The sequence below is a fragment of the Apium graveolens genome, chromosome 9 (genome assembly GCF_009905375.1).
Source record: "Apium graveolens cultivar Ventura chromosome 9, ASM990537v1, whole genome shotgun sequence".
In the NCBI taxonomy this organism is placed as follows: domain Eukaryota; kingdom Viridiplantae; phylum Streptophyta; class Magnoliopsida; order Apiales; family Apiaceae; genus Apium; species Apium graveolens.
This window is the reverse complement of record NC_133655.1, coordinates 4,920,470-4,940,611: the sequence shown is the minus strand read 5'-3', so window position 1 is coordinate 4,940,611 and position 20,142 is coordinate 4,920,470. Positions and strand designations below refer to the sequence as shown.

The 20,142-nt window shown below is 32.5% G+C and overlaps 1 protein-coding gene across 34 annotated transcripts; it reads right to left on the bottom strand.

Annotated features, from left to right (window-relative positions):
* Positions 1 to 90: 90 nt before the first annotated feature.
* On the bottom strand, positions 91 to 7,837 carry LOC141684262 (acetyl-coenzyme A carboxylase carboxyl transferase subunit alpha, chloroplastic-like). 34 transcript variants are annotated; one of them, XR_012560603.1, is made up of 6 exons: positions 4,742 to 4,937; positions 3,831 to 3,938; positions 3,548 to 3,724; positions 3,227 to 3,263; positions 2,693 to 2,824; positions 707 to 959 (listed from the first exon to the last, which is right to left on the bottom strand). XR_012560603.1 is itself a non-coding variant. In XM_074489141.1 (6 exons), exons 2-6 carry the CDS (start codon positions 4,742 to 4,744, stop codon positions 886 to 888), a joined length of 399 nt encoding a protein of 132 aa, XP_074345242.1. In that variant the 5' UTR covers positions 4,745 to 4,843; positions 7,684 to 7,837; the 3' UTR covers positions 707 to 885. The 34 variants fall into 34 exon arrangements, 25 of the variants coding, with proteins under 25 accessions (XP_074345251.1, XP_074345242.1, XP_074345240.1 ...); XR_012560608.1 differs by having other exon boundaries at positions 3,564 to 3,724; positions 4,742 to 4,933; XR_012560602.1 differs by having other exon boundaries at positions 3,149 to 3,263; positions 3,564 to 3,724; positions 4,742 to 4,930.
* Between the last annotated feature and the right edge of the window lie 12,305 nt (positions 7,838 to 20,142).

Sequence of the window (20,142 nt, the reverse complement as noted above, 5' to 3'; positions counted from 1 at the left end):
ATATTGTAACATATTATGTGTAATTTAACTATAGGTTGTTAGAAGTCGAATATTAGATGCAAAATTACTATAGTCATTACTATAATTTGGCATCATAAATTGTTTTTTAGTGCTATAATAGAACTTCAACTCCAATGCTAGTTGTATTCCCGGCTTCTATTTTCATTTGTAACTCATAACTTTTTAAAACAAAAAAGTATAACTTTCCCTTATAGACACCTCAATTTTTAGACCAAAAAATTTCTCAAATCTGATGTGTCATATGAATATTTGGCAACCTTCCTAGTAATAATATGAGACCCCGCGTGCATTTATATGCGCCCACGAATCAAAATTAGTCATGTGTCAGCCACATCATTTGATAAATTATTTTGGAAATATATTTGGGTTACCTGGCACAACTCTAAAATTTTTGCCCAACTTTAAGGGAAATCTTTTTTTTGCAAAAATTAAGAGGGTCATTTTTAATTTTTATATAATTTAAATATACATATTTAACTAAATTAAAATTTTAAGGGGGTCCGATGATCCCATGTAAGAGCATCTCCAACCATGTAGAACCCTTAGCTAAAAATCATTAATACATACTATAAATAAAAAATATAGAAATTATGTAAAAAAAATCATCTTCAATGGTACATTCCCCTTGTCTATAAATATAGTCAGCCTCTTGATATTTGCTATATTTGTTGAACCACTACAAACCTGTAAAAAAATCTAATCATTTATTATCATATTGAAGATATATATTCTATTTATAACAACATAAAATTTTAATAACATACTATTTTTAAAATATAGCTAACCAATATAGCAAATACCATAGAAGTACAATATATTACAGATTCAACAAATTTTACATATTGTCTTACAGGTCTGGTTTAGTCAACCAATTATAACCAACACCATTGAAGATGCTCTAAGTACGTTTCCAGAAATAGAATTCCACCTCATGCATCCTGAAATGCAATTGTACAAACTACTGCTTTCAACCCTGCGATGAAATCTAATCGTATTTTTGTAAAACAAATTGAAAACATAAATATTTGACAAATTTCCGTTTATATTTCATGACCACGTGAGAGAGAAAGAGAGTTCAATCAAAATTGATGAGCGCAAATGATCACAGTATTAAGAGAACAGAAGATTGAGACTATTTCTGTCAACTGCTCATGATCATCGTGTTGTTGCTTCTCAGGTAAGTACATTGGTTGTTCTAATAACTTATTTTTATTACTATTAGTAGTAGATAACCCGTGCCACACACGGGCCGAGATCAAAATATCAATATTAAATAATGATTATAAAATTTATTTTAACTTTTTACTAAAATTTATAATAATAAAATTATACGATTATTACAATTTTTCTTTTTAAATTATATGTAGTTTTCATCAACTCAAATTTTATTAGAACAACAAATTCAGTGTTATTATGTATCTGTTGTTAAAAAAAAGACACAACTAATATTTTACATCAGACTAATATTTTACATCAGAACTTTAGTCGCAACACGATTGATGGATAATTTAATAAAAAATTAAATTAATATTACTAAGTAATTGCATATTAAATTTCTTATTGTCAGCTGAATTTGTGTTTTTATATAGGTTTTTATTACATAATTTTTTTTAATAAAATATTCATTATGTATGTATAAATTTGCATTTGGTGCTAAAATAGAATTATGTAAGTATGAATTTAGAAATTACAATGTATATACGATTCCGTTTATATATAAACAATATAGATATGTGATATATAAGAATCAAAAAATGGATAAAATATTACATATAAAATTATAAGTCATATATGAATAAAAATAAAAATGGTGTATTTATAGCTATAGTAAGATTTAAAAAGGAGTGAAACCGAAAGTTCGTAAAACCGAAAAGGGGTGAAACAAAGTATCCCTCAAACGATGGTTTCCTTATTAATTAATAATAATACTGTTTAAAGGGTTCCATTTTATTATTTAAATAAAAAATAAAAAAGAATTGTACGAAAAATAGAAAATTTGTAATTATAATATAATTTCAATCTATATTTTGTTAAAAAACAACATAAAACTCTACATGAAAGAGAAATATAGGGTGAAACCAAAATATGGTGTAATGTACTAAGATGAACCCAAACCCAAGTACCCTATCAAGAAATAATTTAGAGTTTTACGAAAATAGAATTGTAATCATATTGTGGTTTGAACAATTTTATAATGTAACTCAACAGTTTTATTCCCAAAAAATACTTAAAATGTAGTAAATTTAGCTATGCGGACATGACTCTTTTTATACCTGAATATGGTTGTAACTAATTAATACTTAATCAGGTTTCCTGATTTACACAGTAGATATAATTAATAATTATAAATATATTTACTTTTGATGCTCCTGACAGTCATATACTAATATCATGATATCTAATACTTCGAGTAAATATGAAATCCTCACAAGTAATATGATTATAATCCTACCAAGCGCTAGTAGAGGTATTAAAATTTTCATTTCCTGCAATATGATGATATCTAGTACTTTGAGTAATTAGAGTTCTTATCAGCTGGCTTTATGCAATATTAATTTAGAAGCTGGAGGATTAGCTTCTATAAGTGGAAGCTAAAGTTTGGTACATGTAGAATATATAAAATGCTCCAGGAACCCTAAGGAGTACCAATTTTTATGAAAACGAGCATTACCTGCAGAGCAATGTAAATGTGTGGCATCTACATTTTCCTGTCTTCTTCAATAAATGTAATCAAGCCTAATTGATTGGGATTATTTCCTTTATAAAGCCTAAATCGAATTCTCTAGCTTTGTTGATGAATAAGCTAGAGAGGAAACAAAATAGAATTAAAAAAAACAGATGGCATACTGGACCAAAAGAAATCAACATTACTGTAAAGAAACGGTCAATGTCTCGAAACTGCATTCTTAGGCCATGTCACGATTAATCATGTCAGACTAGGTTAAAAATACATCCTAACTGATGTTGTATGTCTAGATACAAATTGGAAAACCAAAAATGGCTCAAGGACATTAATAGAGAAACCCTCGAACGCAGGCCATCAAAAGAAAATAAGGTTTGCCTATAGAAGGCTGGTATTTTAGTAACAAAACTATAGAATAAAGCTTAAAGCAGGTTTAATTTGTACCGTTAGGTTAGACTCTTACAGCAGTATTCAGAACTGTTTACCATTCCAACAAAAGCTACAGATTTGAAATGTTTGTACCTGGCCCAGCAGGACAACCCATGATGGTGTATACCACCTACAAGTGCACGATTACAGAAATAATCAAATAATAATAAAGAATCCAATTGCACTTTAAGAAGCTAATCTCACTAGTTAACAACTAAGAAGTAATGAATATCCAATTGGTAGGCATAATGCTGCATATGCCAAAAGGCTTGGTGCCAAATTTTTCGATGTGACAGAAATATTTTTACACTGTTATTTTACCCTTTTTCTGTTTACTAATTAGGGAACTTTCCTTCATCATTAGCAGTTCACATTTAAATCACGAAACAGTAAACAAATAGATGCTCAAGTCACCTCCATATATACATACCCATGGGGTGTAGGCATTCCGAAATTGCGCATAATGTTCTCCTTTGTGTTTCTACCCTTCTGTTGACCAATGAACATGTAGCTTCTTCCATTTATTGATCCAAGACCTGTGATAATTGCAGGATCATCATACCCTCCTCGATCACCATGTAGCTCTACAAACTGGAGAGATATAAAATAAAATACTAAGGGATCTTTTAGAATATCATTGTTAGTCTAACTAAAGAAAAATAGAAGCATGAGAATTAAAAAAAACCTTTACTAATACCTTCTCAGTAATATTAAATATGTGGTGAAGACACGTTGGCCTATTAGGATGACGTGCAATATTTACACGTTGTATTGGAGTCAAATGTGTGTAGAGATCTTTGAGAGCCTGCAATTTATGTTTCAAAGTGAGAAGAGTTGATAGAGACATGTATGTCGAAACAAAGTATTGCATTCGAAGTTGAACACCAAATTCCCACTCAGTAATATCGACATCTAAAAGGGCAAATCTTGCAAAACTTATAAGCAACATTTTATTTGAGCTATTTACAAAGGAAAGGTCAAATTAATAAACTCAAATGCATCAGGACAGAGTTTCACTAGCTTAATACCATTCGTCTGTCTAACTACTACTTAACGTTAACAATGTACCAAAGGTACAATCAGTTGACACACAATCTCCAATTTGCCATTTCTGTCATGAATCTTTTGGTTTCTGCTACTTTATGTACCCATATCTCACATCCATTCAAAAACAAAAATAATCTACCATTTTCTTTGTTGCTATTATCTTTTCTGCTACGAGTGGACAACATATAGTTTAATTAAATAAGCAATACAAGAAGTATTGCAAAAAAAAAGGTTATATAAACCCAATTTCAATTTTTACAATCGTGCACATGCTATAGTAAGATTCAAGTTTGGAGCTCTTAACCTTCACATTCAAGTACTTCATAATCCTTTCAGCTTTGTTGAAGACTCTAAGATCAACCTAAAATCAGATATAAGAAACTTTCTCTCTAGCATAGAGCTCATTATACATATTTTACACATCCTAAGTCTTCCCAAATCACCCATTTTTATTATCTTTAACTTCTTTTAAACATGAAAACACTGAATCAGAGGCAAATAATCCAAACAATAGCCAACAAACATACGAACATAAAAAAGAAACAACACAACCATACATACCATTTTGAAAATGTTCTATTTAACCATCAGCAGAATGTAGTGGCACGTTGACATCAGAAAATGTTCTATTTAACCACTCTATCAATACTGCTCTCTGCATTTCTGCACAACCAGTTTGAAAAGAGCTATCCAACTTAAAAACAAAAAATCAGAGAACAATATAAGAAAAATCACAAAATTTTTTTAAAATAGTCAAAGTTTCAGAAACCTTATTCTGCTAGCCTACTTGAGAGAGAGAGAGGCATAACCAATTTAGAAACAACACATGTTTTAACAAATACCAAAGCACGCATATAGAAATCAAGACCTAAATCGAGACATTTACATACAATTTAAAGCAAATATACATACAGTCGAGATAAGAGAGAATTGAAGGATACCTAAATTGACCCCGTTAATTGAGTAAAAAACATACATACATACATACAGAATTTGGGCTTTGCAAGCTATGTTTATAATTTTTATTTACTTAGAGCATCTCCGATTAGCGATAATTGGTTGGGCATGTTCTGTCCCATTCATTTTTATACGTTATTTTTCGGCACGCTTTTCAATATTCATTTAAAACATAACTCCACAATATTTTTTTTAAAAAAAAATTCTAAAATAAAAGTTTCATGTTTAAAATTTTATTCAAAAAAAATAAAATTGAGAAAAAAATTATCAAACTATACTTTATAGAAGCCTCGAAATACGTGCAAACAGTGAACGTATAATATTCAACGGGACGGAGGGAGTATGTAAAATTTGTTGAACCTGTAAGATATTGTGTTTCGATGGTATTGGCTATATTGGTTAACTATATTTTAAAAATAATAAGTTATTAAAATTTTATGTTGTTATAAATAGAATACATTACTTTAATATGGTAATAAGTGATTAATTTTTTTTTACAGCTTTCTTACAGGTCTATAGTGGTTCAACAAATATAACCAACATCAAGAGGTTGACTATATTTATAGATAAGGGGAATGCACCATTAGAGATGAATTTTTTTTTACATAATCTCTATTTTTTTTATTTATAGTATGTATTAATGATTTTTAACTAAGGGTTTTATGTGGTTGGAGATGCTCTTATATTGAAATTTTGCATTTTTTATAGTCAAATACGTGTCTAAATCATTAATATTTGCAGCCAGTCTTTTTATTAAAAAATTTATTAATATTTTAAGAAATTATCCTATATGTAATCCAATTAATTTTGTGGGATAGTTTCATGACAATATTAAGTATTTACTCGTTCAAATAATATTTCATTATAAAAAATAATTTTATCACGTAATTTTTTCTTTATAAAAAATAATTATACATCTACGTATCTTAGTGATATGACAAAATTTTCAGAAACAAATAAATTTATTTGGTTTGCTATTTTAACAGTTTCATAACAAAATAATTTTATTTGATTTGTCATTCTAACAGTCAAACATTAGTTTGACTAGTGCATCTAGTGTTTAATCCTAAATTAGTATTTCAATTATTTTAAAAATATTTTTCAACGATCCAGCCGTATGGATGTTAACAGATATATATATTAGTGATACTACCAAAATTTCATATCAAAATAATTTATTTGGTTTGTCATTTTAACAGTCAAACATTAGTTTGACTAATATAGCTAACTAATGTTTAATCCTGAATTGGTGTTTCGATTATTTTAAAATTATTTTTCAACGATCCAACTGTATGGATGTCAATAGGTATATATATTACTGATAACCAATTTTCATATCAAAATAATTTTATTTGGTTTGCCGTTCTAAAAGTCAAACATCAGTTTGACCAGTACAGCTAACTAGTGTTTAATCCTGAATTAGTGTTTCGATTATTTTAAAACTATTTTTCAACGATCCAACCGTATGGATGTCAACAGATATATATATATATATATATATATATATATTAGTGATACTACCAAAATTTCATATCAAAATAATTTATTTGGTTTGCCATTTTAACAGTCAAACATCAATTTGACTAGTACATCTAAGTAGCGTTTAATCCTGAATTAGTATTTGGATTATTTTAAAAATATTTTTCAACGATCCAACCGTATGGATGTCAAGAGATATATATTAGTGATACAACCAAAATTTCAAATCAAAATAATTTTACTTGGTTTGTCATTTTAACAGTCAAACATCAGTTTGACTCGTACATCTAAGTAGTGTTTAATCCTAAATTAGTATTTCGATTATTTTAAAAATATTTTTCAACGATCCAACCGTATGGATGTCAACAAATATATATATTAGTGATACAACCAAAATTTCATATCAAAATTTTTTTATTTGGTTTGCCATTTTAAGAGTCAAACATCAGTTTGACTAGTACATCTAACTAGTGTTCAATCAGGAATTGGTGTTTCAATTATTTTAAAAATATTTTTCAACGATCCAACCATATGGATGTCAACAGATATATATATTAGTGATAGAACCAAAATTTCATATCAAAATAATTTTACTTGGTTTGCCATTTTAACAGTCAAATATCAGTTTGACTAGTACATCTAAGTAATGTTTAATCCTGAATTAGTATTTCGATTATTTTAAAAATATATTTCAACGATCCAACCATGTGGATGTCACCAGATATATATATTAGTGATACAACCAAAATTTCATATCAAAATATTTTATTTGATTTTCCATTTTAACAGTCAAACTGATGTTTTACTAGTACATCTGACTAGTATTCAATCATGAATTGGTGTTTTGATTATTTTAAAAATATTTTTCAACCTAAAATCAGATATAAGAAACTTTCTCTCTAGCATATTTTACTTGAGAGAGAGAGAGGCATAACCAATTTAGGAACAACACATGTTTTAACAAATACCAAAGCACACATATAGAAATCAAGACCTAAATCGAGACATTTACATACAATTTAAAGCAAATATACATACAATCGAGATAAGAGAGAATTGAAGGATACCTAAATTGACCCCGTTAATTGAGAAATAAACATACTTGAAGATATAAGCCCTCAATCGAATTTGAAAATAGAAGCTAACAAATGGAACACTGAACCCCCTTAACTGAACCAGTAGTCGAAACCCTAATTTGTGGCCGCACTACTTTTCTTTTCAGAGGAGATATGTTAGAATAATGGCCCTTAATCTCACAATTTGAGATTAAATGGTCCAAATTATCACAAGGTGAAGGAGATGGCCCTTACTATCACTAATAAACGCAAGGTTTACTCACGTTTATCAATCAACTCAAACATGACTTCCTTTTGTATTGGGCTTTGAAGTTGGGCCTGCAAAATTTTAAGAAAACGCATTATTTTTCTTCGTTCTAGGTTGAAAAACGCATTGTTTTAATGCGTTACCCCATAAACGCATCCTATAAATGCGTTTTCAAAATTTTAATTTTAATTTTTATTTTTATAAAACTTATTTTATATTCTGAAATTAATATGAACGTGAATAAAAAATATGTTTTGTACAAACGAAAATAAAAAATGCGTTTTTAAATGATAAAAGGGCCATTTTTCCGGATTGTGATATTTTGGACAATTTACTCTCAAATTATGAGATTAAGGGCCAATACCCGATATGTTAGGCTTTGTAATCGACAGAATTTGGGCTTTAGAAGCTGTGTTTATAATTTTTATTTACTTAGAGTAATTGGTCCGCTAAATTGGGCCTCTAGGATAATATTTAAAATTTGTTGCACATGTAAGGTATTGTAATTCGATGGTATTGGCTATATTGATTAACTATATTTTAAAAATAGTATGTTATTAAAATTTTATGTTGTTATAAATAAAATACATTACTTTAATATGGTAATAAGTGATTATTATTTTTTTACAGCTTTCTTACAGGTCTGTAGTGGTTCAACAAAATATAGCCGACATCAAGAGGTTGGTTGGCTATATTAATAGACAAGGGGAATGCACCATTGGATATGAATTTTTTTTTACATAATTTCTATATTTTTTATTTATAGTATGTATTAATGATTTTTAGCTAAGGTGACTATGTGGTTGGAGTTGCCCTTACATTTTAATTTTGCATTTTTTATAGTCAAATACGTGTCTAAATCATTAATATTTGCAGCCAGTCTTTTTATTAAAAAAATTATTAATATTTTAAGAAATTATCCTATATGTAATCCAATTAATTTTGTGGGATAGTGTCATGACAATATTAAGTATTTACTCGTTCAAATAATATTTCATTATAAAAAATAATTTTATCACGTAATTTTTTCTTTATAAAAAATAATTATACATCTACGTATCTTAGTGATATGACAAAATTTTCAGAAACAAATAAATTTATTTGTTTTGCTATTTTAACAGCTTCATAACAAAATAATTTTATTTGATTTGTCATTCTAACAGTCAAACTTCAGCTTGACTGTTACAGCTAACTAGTGTTTAATCCTGAATAGGTATTTCAATTTTTCTAAAATTATTTTTCAACGATCCAACTGTATGGATGTCAATAGGTATATATATATATTATTCATAAACCAAGTTTCATATCAAAATAATTTTATTTGGTTTGCCGTTCTAACAGTCAAACATTAGTTTGACTAGTGCATCTAAGTAGTGTTTAATCCTAAATTAGTATTTCAATTATTTAAAAATATTTTTCAACGATCCAGCCGTATGGATGTTAACAGATATATATATTAGTGATATTACCAAAATTTCATATCAAAATAATTTATTTGGTTTGTCATTTTAACAGTCAAACATCAGTTTGACTAGTACAGCTAACTAATGTTTAATCCTGAATTGGTGTTTCGATTATTTTAAAATTATTTTTCAACGATCCAACTGTATGAATGTCAATAGGTATATATATTACTGATAACCAATTTTCATATCAAAATAATTTTATTTGGTTTGTCGTTCTAAAAGTCAAACATCAGTTTGACCAGTACAACTAACTAGTATTTAATCCTGAATTGGTGTTTCAATTATTTTAAAACTATTTTTCAACGATCCAACCGTATGGATGTCAACAGATATATATGTATATATATTAGTGATACTACCAAAATTTCATATCAAAATAATTTATTTGGTTTGCCATTTTAACAGTCAAACATCAATTTGACTAGTACATCTAAGTAGTGTTTAATCCTGAATTAGTATTTGGATTATTTTAAAAATATTTTTCAACGATCCAACCGTATGGATGTGAAGAGATATATATTAGTGATACAACCAAAATTTCATATCAAAATAATTTTACTTGGTTTTCCATTTTAACAGTCAAACATCAGTTTGACTCGTACATCTAAGTAGTGTTTAATCCTGAATTAGTATTTCGATTATTTTAAAAATATTTTTCAACGATCCAACTGTATGGATGTCAACAGATATATATGTTAGGTCACACACACTATAGAGGGGGGGTGAATATAGTGTATAGCACAATCAAATCGAACTTTAATAACTCAAGTAACAGAAAACAAACTTTATTTAGAACAATAAACTCTGTTACAGTATCGAACTGTCCTCTCTCAGTGATGAACAAATATCACGAGAGCTGCTAGGGTTACAATGAATAATAATCTCGATAATAACACTTATAGTGTAAACCCTATGTTTGCGTTTATATAGTACACAATTACAAGATCTTCTAATTGATATGGAATATAATTCTGATTCCTAAAATGTATCAATCAGATATCTTTTCTTCCAAGTCTTCTGTTCTTCATAGAATTCCTTCTTCATGCATATCTCTTCTTATGTTTGTCTCGTTCTTCTCTTCCTTCAATCAGCTGCTTTCCTTATCTGAACGTTTTCTTTAAGTCCTGATATTATCTTCTGATAAATATCTCCATAACCTTAAGTACTGATAACTTAAGTTCTGTCTTCAGTATAAGTGCTGATTTCAGTTAAGTACTGATATTTCCTGCTTAATGAGATCTGAAATAACTAAACATAAATTATATTAGCCATGACATCACAAATATATCTAACAATCTCCCCCAACTTGTAAATTAGCAAAATATACAAGTTCAACAAATATTTGATGATGTCAAAAATATTAAGTACAAATGCATGAGAATTTGATTAGATAACTACAACTTACAGTCCTTAAAGCTTTACCAACTTTTAATTTCTGATAACAACTTCAGTCTGTATTCATATCATAATTTGAGCAGTTGTAGTTTCTGACTTGGCTTCAATCACTGATCTCTCTGATGTCAGGAGTTGTTCTGGGATAGTTCTTTAACAAACATTTCTCAGCATATCTTAGTTCATCAATCATCCTCCTTTTAGCATCTTTAAGCTCTGCAGTATCTTCTCCAGTTTGAAAGATAGTTGCTCTGAGATCATTTATCTTTGCCTTTCTTATCTCCTGATCTAGTCTGATGACAAAAGCTTTATCAGACTCTAAGTTGAACTCAAGCCCCTTAATACCAAGATATGTTCTGATCATTGCAGTATTAGGCATCATCTTAACAATATCACCCTTGTGATCTCTATACTTAGGACAATAAGAGCTATCAGACTTTACAGAGTAGAGCTTCTTCTACCTTTCAATTTGAGTCTTCAAATAACTTGTAGCACTATCTGTAAATCTGTTCTTCACCTGAAGTAAGAATAATACATGTTCTAATTCCTCATAGTACTTCAGTGGTATATCTCTTCGCCTAATATGGTAAACCCTTCCATCAGTCATAAAATACAGCATGACATATTCTTTCAGGACTGTATGGTAAACCATTTGTACAAATTCCAATAAGTTCAAACTGTCAGGAGTTGCTCCAATACCTGGTTCACTCTAGGAAGTTGGATTATTGATAGTGTTGCTTATTCTTTTCTCTCTTAAACTACCCAATCCAGATTTGTCTTTAGCTTCCTTTCCTATAACAACCCTTGCTTCAAAGCCACTTGTTGCAGTCTTCAAAGGTTGAGTCTGTTTAGCTTTAGTGAATCCTAGTAGGAGACTTGTAGCAGGTTTAACATGAGCAACGTCAGAGGTTAACTTACCTTTCAACTCATCTTCTGATATCAAGCCAACTTGAGCTTTTTCAGAGGTTGCTTACTTCACTTTCATATCAGAACTAACTACATCTTGACTCTGAACAACTTGAGCCATGTCAGAGGTTGTCTTAGAAATCTTCTTTGAATCCAGAGTAAGATTAGCATCTTCAACAGAAACTTTTTTAATCTCAGGAGGCACATAAACCTGTTATTCCTAGTGGACTAACAATGAGATTTACAGAAGGGGGGTTGAATGTAAATCTCAAAACTTTTTCAAGTTTTGAGCAGTTTTAAAGGATAAGTGTTCAAGATAAACAAGTGTGTGAATTGCTTTAAGCTAATACAGACAGATATATATTCAAACACTAATGAAAAGAACACAACAGACCTTAAAAACTTTTCTGGTGGATTGTTGTTCCACCAGAGATGGTATTTCAGAAAATCTGTGATCTAAGAATTTGATCACAGCTGCGTCCTAGTACAAACTAGATAATTTTTCTCTCAAGATTTTTCTAAACAGCTCTGGAAAAATTCTTATCTAATTACTAGCTGCTACTTGGTTTATATATCACCAAGTTTACAAGTGAAGACAAGGATAAAATAAAATAATAAAATAAGTTCTCCACTTGTTTCTTCTCCAGTTCACTCCAATACATTGTTGACTATTGCCTCTTTATACTAGAGTAGAACGGCTGCTTTTTCTGATGTTCCTGAAATTAGGCTGCCACATCTCAGTTGTCTCTGTTTACCCATGTGCCTCTGTCTGCAGTTACAACTACCACTTATCAACTGCTATTTAACAGAACATCTGTTGAAGCCTTCATCCGTTGATGGCTTTATCCGTTGATGTGTTAGCAGTTGAAGCTCTATCCATTGATGCACTCATCCGTTGAAGGATGTTATCCGTTGAAGCTTTAGAGACATCCGTTGAAGCTTTGTTTCTCATCCGTTGAAGGTCTTTAAGTTATCCGTTGACACCACTTCATTTATACAAATTTACAAGGCATGAAATATTTACAATTGGCCTTCCTATCTGCATATCCTCTAGTAGTCAACATGACTTATAATTTCCCTCAACTTCTAAAAATAATATCTTAAATTCAGAGACTGAAATGTGCTACAACACTAGACTTATTTCTAAGTAAAGCTACACCATCAACGGATAGCCAAAGTGGTCTTATCCGTTGAGGCTACAAACACTAGACTTCTACTTAAGTGTTTTGTTAAACATATCATCAAACTAATGCACATATATTCCTAACAATCTCCCCCTATTTATGTCTATAAGAATTGTAGGCATAAATTCAGGGTTAACTTGATGATAACAAAACACTTAACAAATATATGAATTGAAACTAAGTAGAAATTTAAAAGTGCTGCAAAAGTGTATGTACTAGGAGGTAATTGAAGATTTACAGTATTTCCAAGGGTGCTCCTTGAGCCTGAGCAAATCATCTTTTTCTTCTTTGTTCCCTTATTTTCTTTCCTAGCCCTTTGTCATTTTCCTCAATTTGGAGTTGGAGTTGTCTGTAGAATTCAGCTTCATCTTCATCATTGATATCCAACTTAGATTGCATTTCCTTGAGAGTTTCATTGCTGGCAATCTTGAGTTGGTCTTCAAGTCTGAAAAATCTTCTGACTCCTTTATCATCTATGAATTCCATCAACCAATGAGGTGAATTGTGGATTGTAATTCCCCTTTCTTGAATGAGTAAAGTTATGGGCAAAGCATTGGGCTCCCTCCAAGTTTTCCTTATGTTGGCAATCTTGTTGAGAATTTCAGTCTTGGCAGCCCTGGTAAAGCCATAATCCTTTTGTATGGCTGAATAGACTCTGATCAAGGTAGAGTAGCCTTCATTCAGAATCTTGTAGAGAGACCATGTTCTTTCCCCAGCTCCTTTGTATCTGAACACCAATCTCTCTGGTAGCTGTCTGTAGGCAGCTATTCCCCTTACATCCTCCAGCTCATCCAGATAGAGATCAATGTCTGAAATTTCTTTTATGTCACAGATGTGAACATAATCATCTTTAGAAATGGGTGGCTTAGGGTTAGGTTTTTGTTTTTGAGTGAATTTCTTAGAGGTTATGGGAGGTGTAGATTTGGATTTTCTTTTCTGTTTCTTTGGTAGTGGAAGAGTGGTTAAAAAGGTAGGCAATTTGATGTTGTCCCAATCAATAGGTTCCTCTTTTGGGATGATTGGTTCACCATGGATGTTTATAGTGGGATCAGCAACAAAGGGTTCAGGTATGGAAGGTAGTGGTTTAGATATTGATTTAGTTTCTTCAGTGTTATCTTCACTCCTTCTATGTGCCTTGGCCTTTCTTCTGTTTCCCTTCTGCCATTCCTCTCTTTCCTCCATATTTTCACCAAATATACTCCCAAGAACCTCATCTAAGTTTGCAATCTTGTCTTCACCCCTGACTTCAATTCCTTTCTTTTCTTCAACTTGACTTGACTTTAGCTGTTGTTCAAGCTTTGCTTGTGCTCTTTTGTCAGCCTTGAGTTTTTCAGCTTCTTTCTTCAACCTTTTGGTTTCTTCCCTCTTGGCCTTTGGAAATTTGGGATGTCCTTGCATCACACAGATACTCTTTCCCTCTCTATAGATAATGGCCATGTTCATTCTCTCAGCTATGTCTTTGGTCTCCTTGTGTTTTATGATGCTAGCACCCAAAACTTTGTCTTCATCAGGCTTTGGAAGAGGAAAGTCCACTTCTTTCATCTGAGCAAAGTCTAGGGGTTCTTTGTGGAGTCCTTGCTGGATCTAGTGTTGGGCTTGAGAACCATAGGTTTAAAATTCTTGAAAGAAGTCTCTCCAACCTTATTTCTCCTTTCTGGCTTGTGCTCCATAATGATTGGTTCAATCTTTGTGCTATGTTTCACAGATATTGATTTATCTAGTGAAGAACCAAACATCTGTTGCACCCTTTCATCAATTCTCCTCCTTTGCTCTTTCACTTGAATTTCAGCTGCTGCTAGCTGAATTAGATCAATTCCATCAGGCTTTCCTTTGATCTGAATGATTGGAGAAGTAGTGATGGCAGGAACTAGCACTTTAGATATTTGAATTTTTGTAGATGGCTCTCCTTCCCCTTCCCTTTTACTCTCCCCCTTTTTGTTATCATCAAGGAGAGGGGTCAAGCCCTGTGCCTTTGCCAGCTGCATAAGTAGACTTGTTTGAGATTGTTGGTTGTGAAGAATGGTGGCCACAGAATCTTCAATAACTTGAACTCTGTCTTCCAACTTGGCCAGCCTCTTTTCAGTATTTGATTCCTTTTTCAATCTCAAAAATAAGTCTTGCATTGTACCATAGGGCATGACTGAATCCAATTTTTCAGAATTGTAGGTCTTCAAGTCAGCAATATCCTTCTTGAGTTCATCCACACTCAGATTCTGTCTTACTTGCTGCAACTTCATGAGATGCAGTGAGTCCAGGTGAGCTGTAAGGATTGCCTTGGTACCAGCATGGGAGGTCTTCTGAATGGCCTGTTGGATAGAACTGATTTGTTTGACTAAGGAGACATTGAATTGCCCTGGTGTAGACTCCTTTGTCAAGGCCCATTCAGGTAAATTTGGAATAGAACTAGGGCCTTCATCTCCCCCTAAGTTCATGCTTCCATCAGAAGAAACAGAGTCATCATCATCAGAATTTACTCCAAATTCTTCAGATGACTCACCAGCTGTAGAAGGCATTTTGTTAATAGCAGTTTTATCTCTTTGAAGAGATGTTGTTGTATGTACTAGATGTAGTGTCTATTCTGCCTCCTCATTGCCCTGAGCAGCCAACAATTGATAGGCTTGCACAGGATGAGTAAAAGTGTCAGCATTCAAGGAAATGTTATCAATTACAGCTTTGTAATGTTGCTGAAATTGTCTTTCCTTTTCAGCATCATCCACAATCATTGACTCACTAGCAATGGCTGGATCCACCCTTATATCTGTTGTACCTGCCTTTCTCTCATTTTCTCTATTTTCTTGCATCAGGGGCTCCCCCTGGCTCACACAACTCACTCCCTCACCTTCACCTACTAAGGTGGTACTCCTCTCACTTACTTTTGCCATGCTGGAAGAAATAGCATGCATATTTGAGCTCTCAATCTCTCCTTTTGCCTGGGAGCAACCCAGCCTCTCACTCAAATTATCACTCCCTTCCCTCAGTCCTAGAAGTGATTGTACAGTAATCATGTCTTCTACACTTGGAATTGTTTTAGTTGAGTGTGTAGAGACTATCAACGGATATGGAGTATCCGTTGAAGGTGAAACTGATAGTATCAACGGATAACTGCTGTTAAGCTTATCCGTTGAAGAACAACCACTTGTCAACGGATGAGTGTTATCCGTTGAAGAAGGAAAAGAAGTAGAAATTGAAAGTGATATAACTGTTGAATCTGTGTGGATTGATTTGAGATTTGGTGACACAGATCCTTCAATTACATCTGAAAGAATTTGCGGGTGATCCAACAAATCATCTAAAAGATGATGATCACCTGTATTTGAGTGGGGCTCCTCCCTGAGTTGTAAAGAGGGAGAATCAGGAATTGATGGGAATAACATATCCACATCCAGAGATGGTGATGAAGTGTGTGGTGATTGATGTGTGTTTATTGTGAGAGAATGGGGCTGTGACTCCACATTTGTTGGAGCCACATCAAACTGAGTTTGAGAAGGCATAGATACAGATGGATGTATCTGTGCAGTGTGTGCACCCTGTGTGGAAGATTGGGTTCTAGCCCTCTTTCTTCTAATAAAAGCTTTTGTTGGTGAGTGTTTGGCTTCAGTGTCCCTCCCTCGTTTGTTCTGTGTTCCTGGTTGGGAACTATTTTCAATAGTTACATCATTTTGGGAGGATACAACTAGGGATATGCTAGATACCTTTTCAACCACCACAGCTTTTTGAGAAACTGTGGCTTGGCTAGCTTGGGAAGCACTTATCTCTCCTTCCTTATCCTGGGGGTTTCTTTGATGTTCACCCCTCCCCTCACCACTCACACCCTGTTCACTCCCCTCAGGGTTAATGGTAGGTGTTACAACTGTTGTCTTTTGAGAAACAACAGAGGTGGTTTTCTTTGTTTTTGATTTTGAAAGTTTAGTTTTGGTGACCTTGGTAGGAATCTGTTGGGGCATTGTCACAGATTCCATGGCCACACTAGAAGATAAAGAAATAGAGGGGTTGGAAGAAGTAGGAGTTGTAGAAGCAGTTACCTCACTTACCTGAGGTGCATTCATGATTGGTAGATATACCAATGGCACACTGCTGTTGAGATCCATTCTCACTAAATCTGCAAGAACTCTTTTCTCTTGTGCCCAGCACTTGAGTTTATTATTTTCATTGGTTATGACCAAACCTTCAGCAACATGGTTAGCCAATAACATAAAGAATCTATCATAATAGATGTTATTAGGTCTATTAGCTTTGTTACCTAATCTAGTACCCAATTATAGCATCACATAGTTGCTAAAATTAAAATACCTGTCAGAAATAAGCATATAGAGCATATTAACAAGAGATGAAGTTATGGCATCAAAATTACTAATTTTCCCAGAGAAAACCTTGATAAAGGCATCTCCAAGAAAACTCCATTCTTTCCTAAGGCCTTTTCTTTTAATACTCCCTAAACTAGCAGAATTAAGAGAATAACCTATGGAATCTAACATGCTGGATACATCATTATCAGTGTGTGGTGTCATGGCATTGTTCTCAGGTAATTTAAAACATGCTTGTAAATCATCACAGTTAAAACAGTGATTTTTACCTTTGAGAGTGAAGGAGATAGTCATATCTATGGAGTTGAACTCAGCAGTTGTCCAAATCTCCTCAACTACTTCACAGTAAATCGTTGGGGCTTCCAGCATTGCATAGCTAAGTTTACAGTTTTTGATGAAGTCCATCATTTTGTGATAATTTGAGTGGGCTTCATTCTTTTCTACCAAAGCTATGAAATTGTTCTTCTCATAGATGAACCCAGATTGAGACATAATCTTTACTACTGGTGCCATTGTTGTGAGTAGAAATTGCAGAGAATAACTTGAAGGTTTTGCAGAGAGAAAATGGTAAAAGCTTTGAAATTTCAAGAAAGCGTAAAGTAAAAATGAAAAATCAGAAGGGCTTATATACTTTCTCAAATTAAAAAGCATAAATAAAAGATTAAACAATAAATATATGTAAGTGAATTTAAGCCGTTTAAGAATAAACTGTAAGTATTCTAATAACTACCTTTAAAACAAATACATACAGCTGTATGTATGAGTATCAACGGTTAAGAAAATAGAATCAACGGCTGTGAAACACCTGAATCGACTGATGTGACATTTCAACGGATAAGGTAAACTGTCATCCGTTGAAGAGCACTTCAGTTTTATCCGTTGACGGATAAAAATTCCAGAAAAGTATATGTCTTTCAACGGATAATGAACATCCGTTGACAGAACAATTTTGACTTTCAACGGATAGGAAATATCCGTTGATGGAATAATCTGTGTTAAAAATCAAATTTGTTCTAGCAGCTAATACATTTCAGGCTTCAATTCAAATTGCAATAAAGACATGAATTTTAAGAGTAATTAAGCATACCTAGCTCACTTACTAATCTTGTGAATGTTGATTCATCAAGTGGCTTGGTAAATATGTCTGCAATTTGTTGTTCACTTGGAACAAAATGTAGTTCCACTGTACCATTCATGACATAACAATGAGATTTACAGAAGGGGGGTTGAATGTAAATCTCAAAACTTTTTCAAGTTTTGAGCAGTTTTAAAGGCTAAGTGTTCAAGATAAACAAGTGTGTGAATTGCTTTAAGCTAATACAGACAGATATATATTCAAACACTAATGAAAAGAACACAACAGACCTTAAAAACTTTTCTGGTGGATTGTTGTTCCACCAGAGATGGTATTTCAGAAAATCTGTGATCTAAGAATTTGATCACAGCTGCGTCCTAGTACAAACTAGATAATTTTTCTCTCAAGATTTTTCTAAACAGCTCTGGAAAAATTCTTATCTAATTACTAGCTGCTACTTGGTTTATATATCACCAAGTTTACAAGTGAAGACAAGGATAAAATAAAATAATAAAATAAGTTCTCCACTTGTTTCTTCTCCAGTTCACTCCAATACATTGTTGACTATTGCCTCTTTATACTAGAGTAGAACGGCTGCTTTTTCTGATGTTCCTGAAATTAGGCTGCCACATCTCAGTTGTCTCTGTTTACCCATGTGCCTCTGTCTGCAGTTACAACTACCACTTATCAACTGCTATTTAACAGAACATCCGTTGATGGCTTTATCCGTTGATGTGTTAGCAGTTGAAGCTCTATCCGTTGATGCACTCATCCGTTGAAGGATGTTATCCGTTGAAGCTTTAGAGACATCCGTTGAAGCTTTGTTTCTCATCCGTTGAAGGTCTTTAAGTTATCCGTTGACACCACTTCATTTATACAAATTTACAAGGCATGAAATATTTACAATTGGCCTTCCTATCTGCATATCCTCTAGTAGTCAACATGACTTATAATTTCCCTCAACTTCTAAGAATAATATCTTAAATTCAGAGACTGAAATGTGCTACAACACTAGACTTATTTCTATGTAAAGCTACACCATCAACGGATAGCCAAAGTGGTCTTATCCGTTGAGGCTACAAACACTAGACTTCTACTTAAGTATTTTATTAAACATATCATCAAACTAATGCACATATATTCCTAACAAAACCTTTACAGGTTCACCAACTTTCTCTTTGCCCTTAGACCTTGGATCTATCTGAAATTGTGATTTAGCCTTCATTGCTTCAGGATTTGTCCTTTCATTTATCACAATGCCTTTGAGTTTTGGAAGTGTTTTTTTACCAGAATCTTCAGATTTAGATTTGACTTTTTCTGATTTAAGTTTGGCTTCTTCTTCCATTAAACTCTCCAAGTCCATTCCTGGATTTTCCTTAAGAAATAACTGTCTTGACATTTCTTCATCAAGATCCAAAAGTTCATCAGAACTTATCCTTTTACCAGTAATAGAAGTAATTCTTTTTCCAGTATCAGACTTTGTCATGTGACTTGTAATTTCAGTTCTTCTTGATGAGAAACCACTACCTTGACCTTGACCATGACCTTCACCCATTCCAGAGTTTCCATGGTCATCTTTTTCATCATCCTTCCCCTTCAGTATCTGATCATTTTTGCATTTAGACTTAATTATTTTCTCCCCCTTTTTGGCATCAGCAGGTAAGAAAAGAGAGACAAGCAATTCCACTGAGGATTGGATTTCATTGAGTTGAGATTATTGAGAAGCTTGATTTTTCAAAATTTCAGCAATCTGAGATTGTTGCTTCTTTTGGGTCTTCTCAATGTAAGCAACTCTGTCAAAGGTAGGTTGGAAGAAAGTTTTCTTTTCAAGTTTCTTAACCGTTTCTTGCTTGAGCAATTCTTCCTGAATTTTATG

Coding starts and splice junctions, on each gene's coding strand:
- LOC141684262 (XM_074489141.1), bottom strand. Junction 3,725..3,830: donor TATTTAATATTACTGAGAAG/GTATTAGTAAAG, acceptor ATATCTCTCCAG/TTTGTAGAGCTACATGGTGA. Junction 3,264..3,547: donor ATGGGTATGTATATATGGAG/GTGACTTGAGCA, acceptor GTGCACTTGTAG/GTGGTATACACCATCATGGG.